The sequence below is a fragment of the Acromyrmex echinatior genome, chromosome 15 (genome assembly GCF_024713525.1).
Source record: "Acromyrmex echinatior isolate Ae372 chromosome 15, ASM2471352v2, whole genome shotgun sequence".
Lineage (NCBI taxonomy): Eukaryota > Metazoa > Arthropoda > Insecta > Hymenoptera > Formicidae > Acromyrmex > Acromyrmex echinatior.
This window is the reverse complement of record NC_141866.1, coordinates 6614589-6629213: the sequence shown is the minus strand read 5'-3', so window position 1 is coordinate 6629213 and position 14625 is coordinate 6614589. Positions and strand designations below refer to the sequence as shown.

Below are 14625 nucleotides of genomic sequence, written 5' to 3'. Positions count from 1 at the left end.
CAAGTTGCCAGGTGCAATTATTTACTGTTTTCAAAAATCTGAACCCAAGGTCTCGACACTCGCGAGCAAATGGAACAATGTTGATCGTTTGTATTAGCTTATAATATATAAAAGAAACATTATATATTTATGGAAAAAAAAGACACTTTAAATCTCAAAACCATAATTTTCTATAATAACTTTTAATTAATGACATTTTATTTGTTTTATATTTTTTCATACCTTATTAATATCTTCGTAAAAAACACATGATTAGTTATGGAATTTTATGTAGATTCTATCTTCTATTTCCACTTGTGAAATATGATACATGATACGAATCGTGACGTATGCTCTGTTTATATCTGTCGAGGATATATTAATCTTACATGCACATATTTTTTGTATAATAATTATATATCATTTCTTTGTATCGTCGTTTTCATCTTTGATGAAACATGAGACAAATTCGACAAATAATCCTTGTAACGCGATTGGCGTGAGACAGATGATTAATAAGGTAACTTTCATATTTATATAGATTAAGGACGCGGCAATAGGTAGTATCGACTCGATCGATTGTAATTGCGAATTAAAAGGTGCCAGCTCGAGATGCATGTAAGATTTTGATGCATGCAAAGCCACGTATCGGAACGTAATTACTAAACGTGCGCGATTAACCTCGATTTTTCAAAATCATGCATAAACAACCAGGTGGTACTCAATTCAAATTGCAATCATGTTTTAAATTGATCCGCATTAATCCCGTCTCCATACTTAATGACACATTGCATCGGGTGTCGTAAGTAATTATCTCCCGAAAGCCGCGATTTTTCACACGCAGCATTAATGAAGGTCATAATTGCGCGTGTACGGGCATACTAACTGAAATTGCATGTTTGAATCGATATTTGTCAATAATTCAATATGAAAACAGGATCCTTTAGTACGGATTTTCTCAAAAAAGCCGTCGAGAGATAAGATACCTACAGAGATAAAACCACTTTTTAAATTGATGGGAAAATAAACCGTATTTATATAATCCTATTGTATTTAATTAGCAATTCTGTATAACATTATTAAAAACGTCTGATATCATATCTAGTATAATCAATGCCTTAATATAAAATAAATACATACTAATGTGATATATCAATGCTGCATTCATTAGATACTAGTTATGTCGTTGCAACGTTTTCAGTAAATTACAGGAGGAATTGAATATTAATATGGTTTTGATAGAATCACGCTCGATAGAAAAATTTAATCGCAGAAATCTTTAAAGCACATATGATTCGCATATTGAAATACTTGACATCCAGTAATTCGCGTTGGAACGTTGGAAGGATATAAAGTGATAATCAAGTCCACGAACTTGTCTAACTTCCTCCGAACAAGTGCGTTAATTAATGCGTTCGAGACGGTGATGGCGCGAATTTAATTTGCATCTAACCGTGCGCACTATGGTGAAGGCACGTGTACGCATAAATATTGCTTAACGCGTTTCATGGAAAATTAATATATTGATAATGTATATTCGAGCCTGTTGCAAAATCGAATCTCAAAATTATGAAAATTATATAAAATTATAATTATACGTTTCGCATTATACCTTTCGGTGCCATACTGTATTTTGCAACACAATACAAAAATAAACATGTAACAAATTTTTGCTTTTAATTGAAACCATTAAAGAAGCAAATGATTTTCATTAATAAAAAAAATGGTAATATAATATAAAGTGAACAAAAATTCGAAAAGAAATTGTATGCCATACTGAGAATAGTATCGAAGAGTCAATTAGCTCTTTAAATACATATTTTTTTTAAATTAATTGACAAAAATCATGATCTGTCTGTGATTTAAACTTTTCCTTGAGACCGGTTTCTGCTTGTACGCATGCTTTTACTTTGAATTACATTTACTATGTTAAAGATTTGACAGACATTTCCTTGCGTTTGACGTCATTGGTAAACGTATAATTAATTATCAGCGGCCGTCACGCCGGTTTTAATTGCGCGGATTCGTATGTCATGAGGGCGATTGCTTTCTCAGGTAGGTCTCCTTGAATTTTGTTGTTGACTGTAGAAACGGCAAGAAAACAAATAAATTTACGATCGAATGCGTAAAGAACGTGCGTAAAAGATACGCTTGACTCTCGTGGTTTCTATCTTTTCTATATTGGAACGCGGAGCTAATCGCCGACTACATCTCGCGCTGCTTGCCTTCACATTTATCGCACTGCAACGTGTTGCCCCGGTGCTACGCGAAAATGATATATCGAGTGATAACCTTGAGATACGAGCTTCCTGTTAGCCCTTAATCACGTCGACGCAAATATCTGAACTGTTAATCGTTCCTAATCTCCAGAGATAATCTCAAGAGTTAGAAATTGCCTGGAAACATCGCCAATTAGTCTGAAAATTGTAATAGAACTAATGATGTCTGTAACAAATTTTCCGAAAGATACACCTATAATTACTTTCTTTTATCAAAAACAATTTTCTCAAGAACTATCTCTTCTTTTTTTAAGATATTTAATACCGTTTGAAGTTATCGTTTATCGTATACTGCAAAAAGATTTCTTAGTTTCTATTTTTTTTTGTAATTTTTCTATTTTATATGTATCTCTACAAGTCAAGTTAAAATTTCTAACTTGCTACATTTCTCTTACGTTTTAATCGTTTCGATCGGATAAATTAATATCGAAACATAATTTTTGACATGCACGATTAAATGCAGGACTATTATATTTTATATTATGTATTATATTATATTATATTTTTATTATATTTAATGTTTATTCCAGATTAATGGTTGAGAAATCGTTCTTAACGTAGAATCCACGAATACATTATCGGTTTTTTTTACTTTCGCAAGATAATCCTGTTAACGTTTTTTTAACTTACGTTAATTCACTTTAACGATAAATAAGCAAGAATGAGATTATTCTACCTTTCTTTCTATCTCGGATTATGGAATCACAGCATTCAACTCAATTACTTTGCTGTTACAGAAGATCTTTAATCTTTATTTGTCAACAAAAACCATCAAGGAGATATCAAAATATATGAAAAAAAATTATAATTAAATTAAATAAAAGCTAATTAAAGATAAACGAAGCAAATCGCAACAAATTAATAGCGTATTTGCTTTTAAGCTTTATTTCGTGCAGCGAGATTTTATTAAAATGTAACTTTAGTTTAGCTATAAAAAATATAAAAAATATTTTTTAAATGTATGCTGAAATAATATCTATTACATTTATTTATAACATTGGAAATAACATTAATAATTTTTAATAATTTAATTATCTTTTAATAATTAACGAAAATTGTATCTTTTCGCTTGGAACTTTAAAAATTCTAGCGCACGCTAGGATTCTTCTATTGATTTCGTAATTGCTATTTGACATTAGATCATCGAATTGTGCACGGCTTCCTCGATAATTAATTATTCGTTTTTCACAAATAGTTCGTCATTGAACGATCACGCTATTTATCGATACATCATTATGCAACAGTCGTCTATTTCAATTGCTTTCGCCGCTCTAAAGAGGTCTTGCGACGTGCTCGGCTCGAAGAGGTCGCGTACGCGCCGAGGGGACAATTCGAGTCTTCCTTTTCTTTTCCCGTGAATGGCGTCGCGGGATTGGCACGGGAATGGCGCAAGCACGCTTCGCGATCATCCATGACGAACGGCATTAGTCACGAGCCAATTTCATTCCTGCTCTCTTTCGCCTCCTCATCCAACCGCGAAAGAAGCGCTCGCTCTTTTTCACCGCTGCCGTTCGTTCGTCGACAGCGAGATCTCTTGGCAGCTGAAACTGGCGTGTGTTCCCTTCCTTTGCGTAATTATTGACGACTGATTTAGAGTGAGTGCCAATTAACGCACGGGTGTTAGACAAATTTCGTGAATGGCTCATTTCCTGACTGTTTAATCGTGATATATGATTTATTTATCGTTCATTATATTAAATCAAAATGTATAATAGAAATGTAATCTCAGTCGCAGATGAAGTTTCATACTTTTGCCTTAATTAATTTTCTTATTTTTATAATTTAAAAATATTAGCAACTTAATTTTTAGAAAATATAATTTAAAGAATTATTGGCAAGGATGTCGATAAAATACAATAACAAAAGAGAAATAACAAAGTTACAAAAATTAATATGTGGTACTATAAATTTGAAAAATAATTTACAAGGAATGAGGAATCATCAATTTGGCTTCTGAGATACTCATTTGAAATTTTACTTTACCATAAAGATTTATGTGAATGTTGTTTACTTCTGAAATTTTTCGACTTTGGTAAGAATTTATAAACGTTGTATTAAGAATCATTGTCAACGTGTACTTATGTGTGTGTGTGTGTGTGCGTGTGCGTGTGCGTGTGTGTGTGTGTATTAGGATTTTATTCATAGTCATCCATATTTTCGCTCGTGTATTTGATAAGATTTTATTTTTATAACATTTTTATACATTGAACATTTTGAGACGACAATTCATACGTCCTTGGGGTTTATTGCGACGTACAGTGCGTTGTGTTTACACAAGGTCGCCGTCCTTCCCACTTGAATGCCAAGTCTCGAGCTGGTAGGTACATAGTGTCGCGGTCGACTCCGCATGTCGTCGCGTTTCTTATCGAAAGGCGATCGCGACAAGTACTGAGAGAAAGTACAATCATTTCCTGCGAACATTTTGCGGTTACAATTTAGTACAATTGGTTGGCTTTCGCGATGAAAAATTCGCGATATCGTCTATCTTTCACCTAGCTATTTCTAGTAATTTATACATTCGAAATAGAGATCAACAGAGAATAGAAATTCGAAATCGTTGCCTTGTGATATTTATGAGTAATGATTGTTATTTTAATGCTGATTGACACTGAGAGAAGTGTTTGATATTATTAGTTATTATTGTGTGATAAATAATTATGATTGGTGGTAGCTTCTTTTTTATAATTATTGCTACAATAATGTTAGTAATAATAATTATATTTATAGTTCTGGTAAAGAAATATATAGATCGAAAATGATTAAAAATTATAATTAAATTATGATAATTGCAACCATTTTTTCTGTCAGTACATACTTCTTGCATCGTCCTCGTACTTTTCATTGAAAATAATTTATTTATTTTGATTAATGCAGAATAATATGTCGGACTATCACCATTTGATCCAAGAAAAGTTACGTGATACCTTCAATCGAATATTGATAATTATTTTATTGAATATTTTCAAATATCTAAAGAGGAGATAATATTATCCCTTTAGATATTTGAAATATTCAACAAAAAGTAATTATCTTTCTTAGATTAAATAGCAACTTCCAGTTAGTTCAGCTGACTAACTGGAAATTAAACGGACAAGTTAAATTGCCGTTACGGTTACTGTTGTTTTCGCGCATGAATCTTTGTTTATGCTCGCACGGTCGAGATTAGAGCCGATAGCCGTTGTGTACGTATCATTACCTTATTCGAAACGCGATCGTGACAAATGTTAGGAGAAAACGCGATTGTTTCCTACGAACAGTTAATGATTATCGAGCAATACGACGAACAAGTTCGATGAATGATTCATAGATTAGTTATCGAAGCATTGTTTCGTGTAATTTTTTTAAATTGCCTGGTACACGTGAAACGAAAGCAGACAAAAGCAATCTCGAATAAACAGAAATAACAATTTGCTCGAAACGTTCGTGCTCGTTGAAGCGAGCTGTTCATTCGTGTTCGTTCGTATTCGCTCGCTCGATTTGGATCCGGCTTGACACGCGCGCACGAGGGAGATCGCGTGCGTGCGCGCGCGCGTGTGCGCCGACTCGCATTAATGCAGCGATATCGAGGCCGTGGGAATGAGCGAGTAGCGCGAGCGAGCGTTCCGCTGGCACGAGCGGGTCACCGCGACGAGGAGGGGAGGTACGCGGCGCCGCGCCATTCACTCCGCGGAGGACAGTAAAGGCCGACGACTATCGACCGTACTTATGCGGGAGGAAGTGGTGGCTGATTCCGCGCGACACGTGTTTTTTTTCCCCCTCGCTTTGAGAAATGTCAACCGAGAAAGTAGCGACGATTGTTCGTCATCAAACCACACGGTTTTGCCAACGTGCAACCGGATTATTACTTTCGCTGCTGGTAGAGAGTGCTTTGCCCTTTTAGAATATGTCTCTTATCACTCGGTATATTATGTTATATCTATACATGACATATTTAATCTGCATATTATATTTTGTTCTTAAATATTTGAATTGATAAAATAGAAATATGGAAAACTGATGATTATTTTTGTGTTGAATGAAATGTTTATTATGTGTACAAAGAAACTTATTTTTGTTTAAAATTGAGTCTGACGACGTTAATAAATAAAAGAATATTATACTTTTGTAAATAATAGTGAATGTTTTACGGTTACGTGACTTTCAGGAAAAGTAAAGTTATCTGTCTATTCCGATTACTTTTTTCGACTATCCTTTTTTAATAGGATTGCGAGAAAGTAATACGATAAAAGAAAGTATGAAAGATAGATCGTTTTTGTATCTATACGGAATTGAATATACAATTCTTTAAGTCATACCCATTAATAACTACCGCTTCTTATCGTATTATTCTGATATTTTTTAATCAAAATAACTTAATTAAAACAACTTAATAAGATTACTTTCGTATATTTTAATCTCTGCATTGTACGAAGTATTCTTTTCAGAAATATACATAATTTACAAATTTTTAATAATTTTATTTTTTCACTATAGACCGATTTTTAATTAATAAAATAAAATTTTATAAATATTGATTTATAATCTTATATATAAGTAAACGAATTGACGTTTGACGATATGAGATAGCAAGAGACGAATTGAGATAACATCGTAATGAATTCTTCCGTTGTACAAATTCACGAATATCTCGAGTACTTTTGGATATCTTGTATGAATGCAAATCGAAGTATTTCGTCGTGTGAATATTATTCGACAAGGCCGATTTCGTACGAGGAAAAATTCTTACGCGGACATTTTAATCACTGTAATTACGAAAAAGGGTTATCGAACGTTTGCGAAATACTTGTTTCGACCAATTTACACGGTCCGGATAGCCGTGAGACGACCGTAAATGAGGTGAGAGAACGTGGTATGGATGGAAAAACAGAGGGAGGGAGTAACAGTAACAGGATAATGAATTAATTTATTTAATCGATACGATGTTGCGACGCCGCCGGTGAAAATAACTCACGTAATTGATACATTCCGGGCGGGCCTTAAGGAGTTATTTTACAATGTCGCCACGTCGTTCCTGACCTCCTTTAAGTAGAACTGTACGCTAAAGAAAGCTTTTGCCCCTCCAACCCGGGTGCAAACCTGCATCAAATGCAGGGTTGTCCGAAGAGTTGCTTGCCTACAGGCTGATACCTATCTATCCTAATATCAAGGGAAGATTGTAAATAATTTTTTTTCACTATAAGTCACTTTGTATAAGCTAATTTATCGATGAATCATTTAACTAATTCGTATATAATTATATAAAATAAATAAAGTAAAAAATTATTTTAAAAGTTTATTAATTTAATCATTTTTAGCAGTGCGTTTTTATTGATTTTTTAATTAAAAAAGGTAGCATAGCATGAGCTTCGATATTATATATTTATTATTTAATTAACGAGTGTATTAATTAGAGAATTTACGTTTTATAAAAATATAGAATATTAGTTAATGTATGAAGATATAAAAAATCGTGCATATATTATTCATCGCTTTTTTTGTATTTGAATAAATAATATAGCAATAAGCTATTGCTTCTTGTAAATAATATGCTTATTTATTTTTTATTGATAAATTATTATGGTGCCAGGTGATATCAAGATATTTCACGATCGAATGTCTCTATTAAGTAAATTAAATTCGATCAGGTCTATCGTATAATTTGCAAATTATTCACCCCTCCGATTATTCTATTATATTCCAATGTATGGTTACTGATCGTGGTATCTTTTATTATCTTCCGAAGGGTCGAGATTCTATCCCCGTGTCCACTGTAGAAAATCATGTGAACTTGAACACACCCTACCTACCCCCACACAGTGGACATGTGTCTGTCACATATGGATAACACATGTGCATAATGTCGATCATATCTTTGCAGCATTTTCGGTCAAATGAACTATTGTCTACGTTTTTTTATTTTTTTTTTATTTCCGAATTTATTACAAAAGAAGTTCAATATTGTGTATCTCTATAATTCACTTGTTTTAAAAACACAATTGATTAGAACTATTTTATTGATGTAGAAATAAAACATTGATGTAGCAATGATAACTCTGTTTTGTAGTGAATAATTTATAAAATGTAGAAAAAATTAATTTAAAATTTCTGTCATAGAAATTCTTTGTAATCACACTTGAAAATTACAATCTCTTCGAATACATAACTCCATGTACTCACCTTGAGGAAGGTTTCCCGCCTAAAATCTTCCTCCCACTTAGCTTTTGTGGATGAAATAGTTTTGTCCGACGTTTCTTCGAACTTCTCTTAAGTGCCTAGTCAAATCTTATACGTTAGCGTTTGGAATTCTTGAACCATTTTCAGATTGTTAAATTTAATGAGCTTTATAAAAATTCCTTTGAAAGAAAAATGTTTCTGAAAATAATATTTAATAAATTTAATATTCGGATTCTTATTTTGAATTTTGATTTGTGACACGATAAAACGATTTTTAAGAATGTCAGTTGAATTTAAAAGTGCTGTTTGAGTATCTCTTTTACGATAAATGTGTTTTTCTTTGCGATTAAGAAGTATATTTTAATTAAAAGAATAAAGAAGATTTAAGATTTCTACGATATTCTTAAAATTATTGTCTTAAGATTAAGATGAAAGGGAAGATTAATTGACACGAGATATGCTTATGAGTAACATTTATTTTAAACAAACATATTGGAAGACAAATAGGAAAATCAGCGATACTTGCTGACATTAAAGCCGATATCACAATCTTGAAATAAACACTCTATAAATGTGTATACATATAATAGGTACAAATATCACAAATGCGACAAGTGTTGCCGCAATGTAAAAAGAAAAAAAAAATAGAACGCGTCTCTTTCTCTTTGACATATCAATTTTTATCTACAAGGAATGTTCCTCGATCAGTCAAATGTCAATGTGCTATAGCTACATAATATAATCTAACGATCACAGTTTCGAAATGTCTATCTATCGTTGTCGCCTCACGACTCGATTGACAGTGTCAGTCCTCGATCTCGAGGACGCTTCCGTAGGAAGAAGGTCAGCGAATCTCGAATAATCAGCTCGGGTGATTCGCCTTTGAGGTAGATGCTGTCGTTCTCGATGACGACACCTCACGCCACTTGCACCTCGGGAAGCTGGTACTGCGAGAAGGCGCGCTCCTTATAGCACAGGTCTCTGTCGGCCATGCTGAGCGTTGTCCAGTAGAAGTCGCCGGCGTGGGTGTGAGCGAAATGCACCGGCACGTAGCACTGACCAGGCACAACCGGCACGACGGTCATCTGTCCGTCAAGGCAGACGGTGATGGCAGCTCCTTCCTCGGCATCCCGTAGCTCTTGCAAGAGCCTGTGCTCCAGTGCCTCGTTGGCGTTGTTCTGGTTCTCGATCTCCTCGCTGAAGATCTCCACCTGAGGCATGGCCTCTTGACGTTTGTTATTGTTCTTGACATAACTGCTGGTGCGCTTCTTCAACATACGTAGCAACGGCTTCAGCGGCTTCAGCATGCGTCTGCTTTTGCGGCTGCTTACGGCCTTGTCTTCCGACATCTTCAGGTTGTAGAGATTATCATTGAGCTCGTTCTCGAACACGTCGTTGAGCTCGAAGTCGAAGAGTGCTTGTTCGCTCGTGATAGTGGCCATCTTTCTTCTCTCTCCTTCTCTCTTTCTCCTGATCCCTCTCTATCTCTCTTCTCTTTCGAACCACGGTACACTGAACCGGTTTCTTCCGAACTGTCGGAACTCGGAACACGTGGGACGAACTGTCGTTCGATAGGAACTTGGCGGGAGAACTTGAAAGCGAAGGATGTGCTTTCGAGCAAGTCGCTTTGAAGCGAGAGGCTAGTGAGCGAATGGTACCTTAGTACGAGCAACCCCGTCCTTATATAGCCCCGTCGAGGTTGCACAGGGTGACAGAGTGGGGAAGGCAGGTGCACTCTGGCTGTGGGAACTCGGAGAATTCGGAGCTTCCCACGTCGGGGTCCACGCCGACCATCTGCCGGTCTTCTCCCTCCTCCGCCTTCACCGCCCGATCGCCCACCACCTATCTCGAGTCCTTGTAGCACCCTGCTCGCAGGGGCCCCTTCGTAATACACATACACGTGCGCGCACACCCCCGTGATCACCCCCATTCGACCTTCTACATGGTGAATCCTTGCTTTCTTGTTCCGCGTGACTCCGATTTCTTAGGTTTTTTTTCTAGAGAGATCCCTTTTTCTAGGATAGAGTCCGGATTTATAAAGGGGGTGGTGTTGCTCCTTCGAGACTGGTTCGAACCTGTCGCGACACGTTCGTGCGCGTCACGCGAGCTTGCGTGAGGTAAGACGGATTTTGTCATCGGCTTTACACTGAATATAGAATATCCAACTTGTTGCGCCTTGCTGTTAACATAGAAAGTGATGTGGTTTGAGGATGATAAAGTTGACTGATTGTATACAACATCGGCGATAATAGAGATAATGATACGAGCGGAGAAAGCTCAGTAAAAGCTCAGTTTAATTACGGATTAGTCGATTGTTAGATTCACATTTATTATATCAACTCGTGTAAGAGTTAATATAGAATCATCACATTGTGTATTCAATTTCGCCACGCAAAGTAGCGTGACTCGGTGCATTGCAATATAGAAATTCTACACCCTACGTGTGTGATTCTTTACAGATGACGGGGGTGAAAGAAATTAGTTCTACAGAATTTTATAGAATTTTGTACATTATAATTTTAATCAAAATTTTACAAAGTTTTACTTATGTATAAATTTAATTGGAAAAGACTGCAAATATTTTAACTGTTTATATTATTAACATCTTTTATCATCTCTAAATTTTTTTTTAAGTGTAATTAGAATTAAAAAGTATTATATCAAAATATCTATATTTTATTAGAAACCATTTAGTAAGTAGGTACTTTAAATAAATATTTGAACAAATAATTTATTTTTAGATAAATGATTCTCTCAGTTCAGAAAGAATAATGCTACGGTCGTTGTTGAAAATTTTTAAGTCAAAGGGTTAGCGTATAGCTAGCCGTAAGTTATAGTAATTAACGTGCGGTAATAACGTACTCCGGTTTCCTTCATTACCCCACTGTGCACGAGAGATTTAGAGCCGAGAAGCGTCTAGACGCCTCGTGATAGGTGCGGCAACCCCCGCTATTAAATACGCCTCCGACCGGATTTTTTGTTATCTCGAAACTCGGCCCCTTGTCTTCATGACACGATCACGGTACGTCCATTAGCTGTACCGTCATAAAAAAGTCTGAAAGTTTTGTGAGATGAACTTTTTCTGTTTCACCTCGCACCCTATGAATTGCTGACTTTTTTTACAGGGTGAGACTTTTTTTACAACCTGTTTCATGATACGAGCATCAGGTGAATACGGATACTTTATGGATATGTCAGTACCAGATAGATAAATCTATAAATGTATACAAGTTAATGAATATATGTTGTGAGGATTTTTTGTTCTCAATTCTTGCAAATAATTATATTGTAGAGAGGGGAAGGAAGAGATCTACTTGCATTGATTTAAATGTAAAATCATCGACGCGAAGATTTAAGGGAGGTTTTAGTGATGCACCTGAACAGCAGTGGAAACCTATCGAGGGTGAAAATCGAGTTGTGGAGGGTCCTGTCGAGCGGGGCAGGCATGTTATAGCCATACGCCGCAGGCAAACTTTGCTCCCTCGAAGGACAGGTACACTCGGGTATTATTTGTTTTCACTTGCATTTCGGAAATATAGTTTGAGGCAGGTGAAGCGAGCCTTGAAACTGCCGACTGCGGTGAACCTTTTATGATTTGCAAGGGTTATTTTATTTGTTTTTTTTGTGTTAAGATATCATTTTTCTATTTTTAAATTCTGAATAGTCTTTTTCGAAGATTTTTAACTGTAAAATTAATATACAGCAACAAGTACTGCAAATATTACGCTTTTTATTATATATATATTATTGTAAACAGTCGGTTTTTTATTAGTTGTTGAAAATATTTTTTTAAACTAAAAATAACATGCAGACTGTAATTCATGTTTATCGGTATAAGTTGAAATTAGATATAAACATAAAAATATTCATGCATTCATATATTCAATAGTTATGCTTATGTTCTACTTAGTTAATCTTTGTATATAATTTCCAATTCAAATTTGATCTTATCTTTGATTTGAAAGTTTATGGAATATTTAATTAAATATTATTGACATAGCATGTCACCTTCAATCGTGTCGTTTTTTAACTCACGAACTTGACGAACTTTAATTTTTGCCTTGTTCTACATTTAACCGAAAAATCATCGACCTTTCATACAAATGACGCATTTAAAAGCGTCGTGGATCGTTAAGCATATCGATCGATTGCTTAATATATATGTTTCATCTATGTGCTAGCCAAGTCAATGGAGTGTATCGTGCTGAATATTACACCAACATTAACTCGTAAAAGCGCTCAGACCTCGCTTATTTCCATTCATGTACAATTAACATAGGAAATCAAATAGCATAAAACAATATATTCATAGATAATTGTCATATTTGCCGATCTGCTGAATCTAACTGATTCAATCGCAACAGTGACTTCAACTCGAACGTCTCTAGCTCGTAGGTAGCAGACGACTCTCTAATGAAAATTGAGGAAACGGATAATTCCGCACGTTTCCTGTTAATCGTGAATTTAAACCGGTTTGCGAGTAGATCCGCGGACGTTCTGTTCTAACAGTCCTCAGGGATTGCTCATCTCATTTCTCTCGTTCTCTTCGCAATCGTTGGAAAGAAATACTCGTTCTCGTCTCGCAGGAACTTCATCGCTGGATCGGATAGATCTTACAACCGGTTTCTTAATACGACCGTCAAATTTTAATTAATTCGAGACCATTCGCGCGGTGTCCTGATTTAAAGCCGCGCCCACGTGTTTTCGTGCGGACGCTCACGTCGTTTCGGAGGCGTCTTACGTGAAATTAATAATTCATGATCTCGTTTTTCTCGTTCACTATGTGGAGACACCATCTATTTGGAAACGTTTCGTTGCCATTTTAACAACGCATGCAATGCATTCCCGTTCGGAAATTTATACTCGTACATTTTATTATCGTCGATAATGACATATCGTTTAACGGAACGAAAAGTCACGAGCGCGTGCAGCATGATAAATATTGAAGATGCGTGTGCTTTGTTGAGCAGCACGTATCTCTCTGATCCATTAATTAGCAGCATAAATTCCTCGGGCGTTAATAATATTCGATTTTGTAATTTCGAAGTTTGTAGTAGAACTCTGTTTATCTGCACTCTATTTATATAATGCACGAGCAAGTTCATCGCTCAGTTTCAAATATATGAACTCATAGCCGAGCTCTTATTATTCAAACTGACTGTAGGTAGGAAAATAGGCGCGCTCGACTTCAGTTTTCTGAATGTTAGTTTTTATTATCGGAATTAATAAATATAAATGATAGAGGGAAAAACTAGTGAACCTCTATTATTCAAATCATTTGGTTGTCAAAACTGTCCCTTGATATATTCGGAATTGACTTGATATACTTGTAGTTCCATTTGATATATTTATGTCTGGATAAGTCAACGATAATATCCATATTGGAAAATATGGAAGATCCTAAATATCAGTTTTATTGAAGTTTTATTTTACTATGTATTAGAAAACTCATTAAAGTGTTGTGATGAATTATTTTTTAACTTTTTTTCTTAAACAAGGAAGCATCTTTTGTTCTTTTGAACGAAAAGATGGCTGTACGTTTTAATTCAATATTATATTTATGAATTTAGTCGCAATTTCTTTATATTGTAATAACTAAAGATATAGACAAATCTTTGCTTAATATTTTTGCTGAAAATATTACGCAGCACCCGAAGCTGTTATTACGCTCGCAAATTATATCGCTTTGAATCTCGCAGAAACGACGCGTCATATTCGCATATTTATTCTGGGCCTCCGACGAGGGTATTAGATTATGCAAATCACGTGCGAGACGAGTGTCGCGGGTCTCATCAGATAAAACATTATTCCGAAGGTGGAACGTGCGATCCCCTTCACGTTTGACCATAGCAAACATTAGAGGTGAGCGATATGACACAATCTTGATTAAAATGCTACCCCTGGCATTCTGCCACTCGATAGTATCGCTTATCGCGTCATTAACCGACGAGAAAAAGAATTCGCGAACGCCTGAATAATCAGGTTGAACGGGCGTTACGGAATGCATCTAAAAGATGGTTCGAGGAATGCACACGTGAATTTCTTTTGTTTATTTATTATGGCATCTGCAGATAGGATCTTTTTTCGACAACATATCGCAAGTATAGTATATATTGGATATTATGGAAGTCGACATTATTTTATCTAGAAACAAAGTATTTGCAAGAACAAATGTAACATAAATTACTTTTATTTTGAGTATTTATTTTTGTGG

At 35.3% G+C, this 14625-nt stretch overlaps 2 protein-coding genes across 6 annotated transcripts in view; one reads left to right on the top strand and one right to left on the bottom strand.

The window, feature by feature from the left end:
* Positions 1 to 14625, top strand: part of LOC105153034 (tubulin monoglutamylase TTLL4) — a 167942-nt gene that overhangs the window by 44941 nt on the left and 108376 nt on the right. The window lies entirely within an intron of this gene.
* On the bottom strand, positions 8870 to 10908 carry LOC105153035 (uncharacterized). Its single transcript, XM_011067651.2, has one exon. The coding sequence runs from the start codon at positions 9851 to 9853 to the stop codon at positions 9329 to 9331; it is 525 nt and encodes a 174-aa protein (XP_011065953.1). The 5' UTR covers positions 9854 to 10908; the 3' UTR covers positions 8870 to 9328.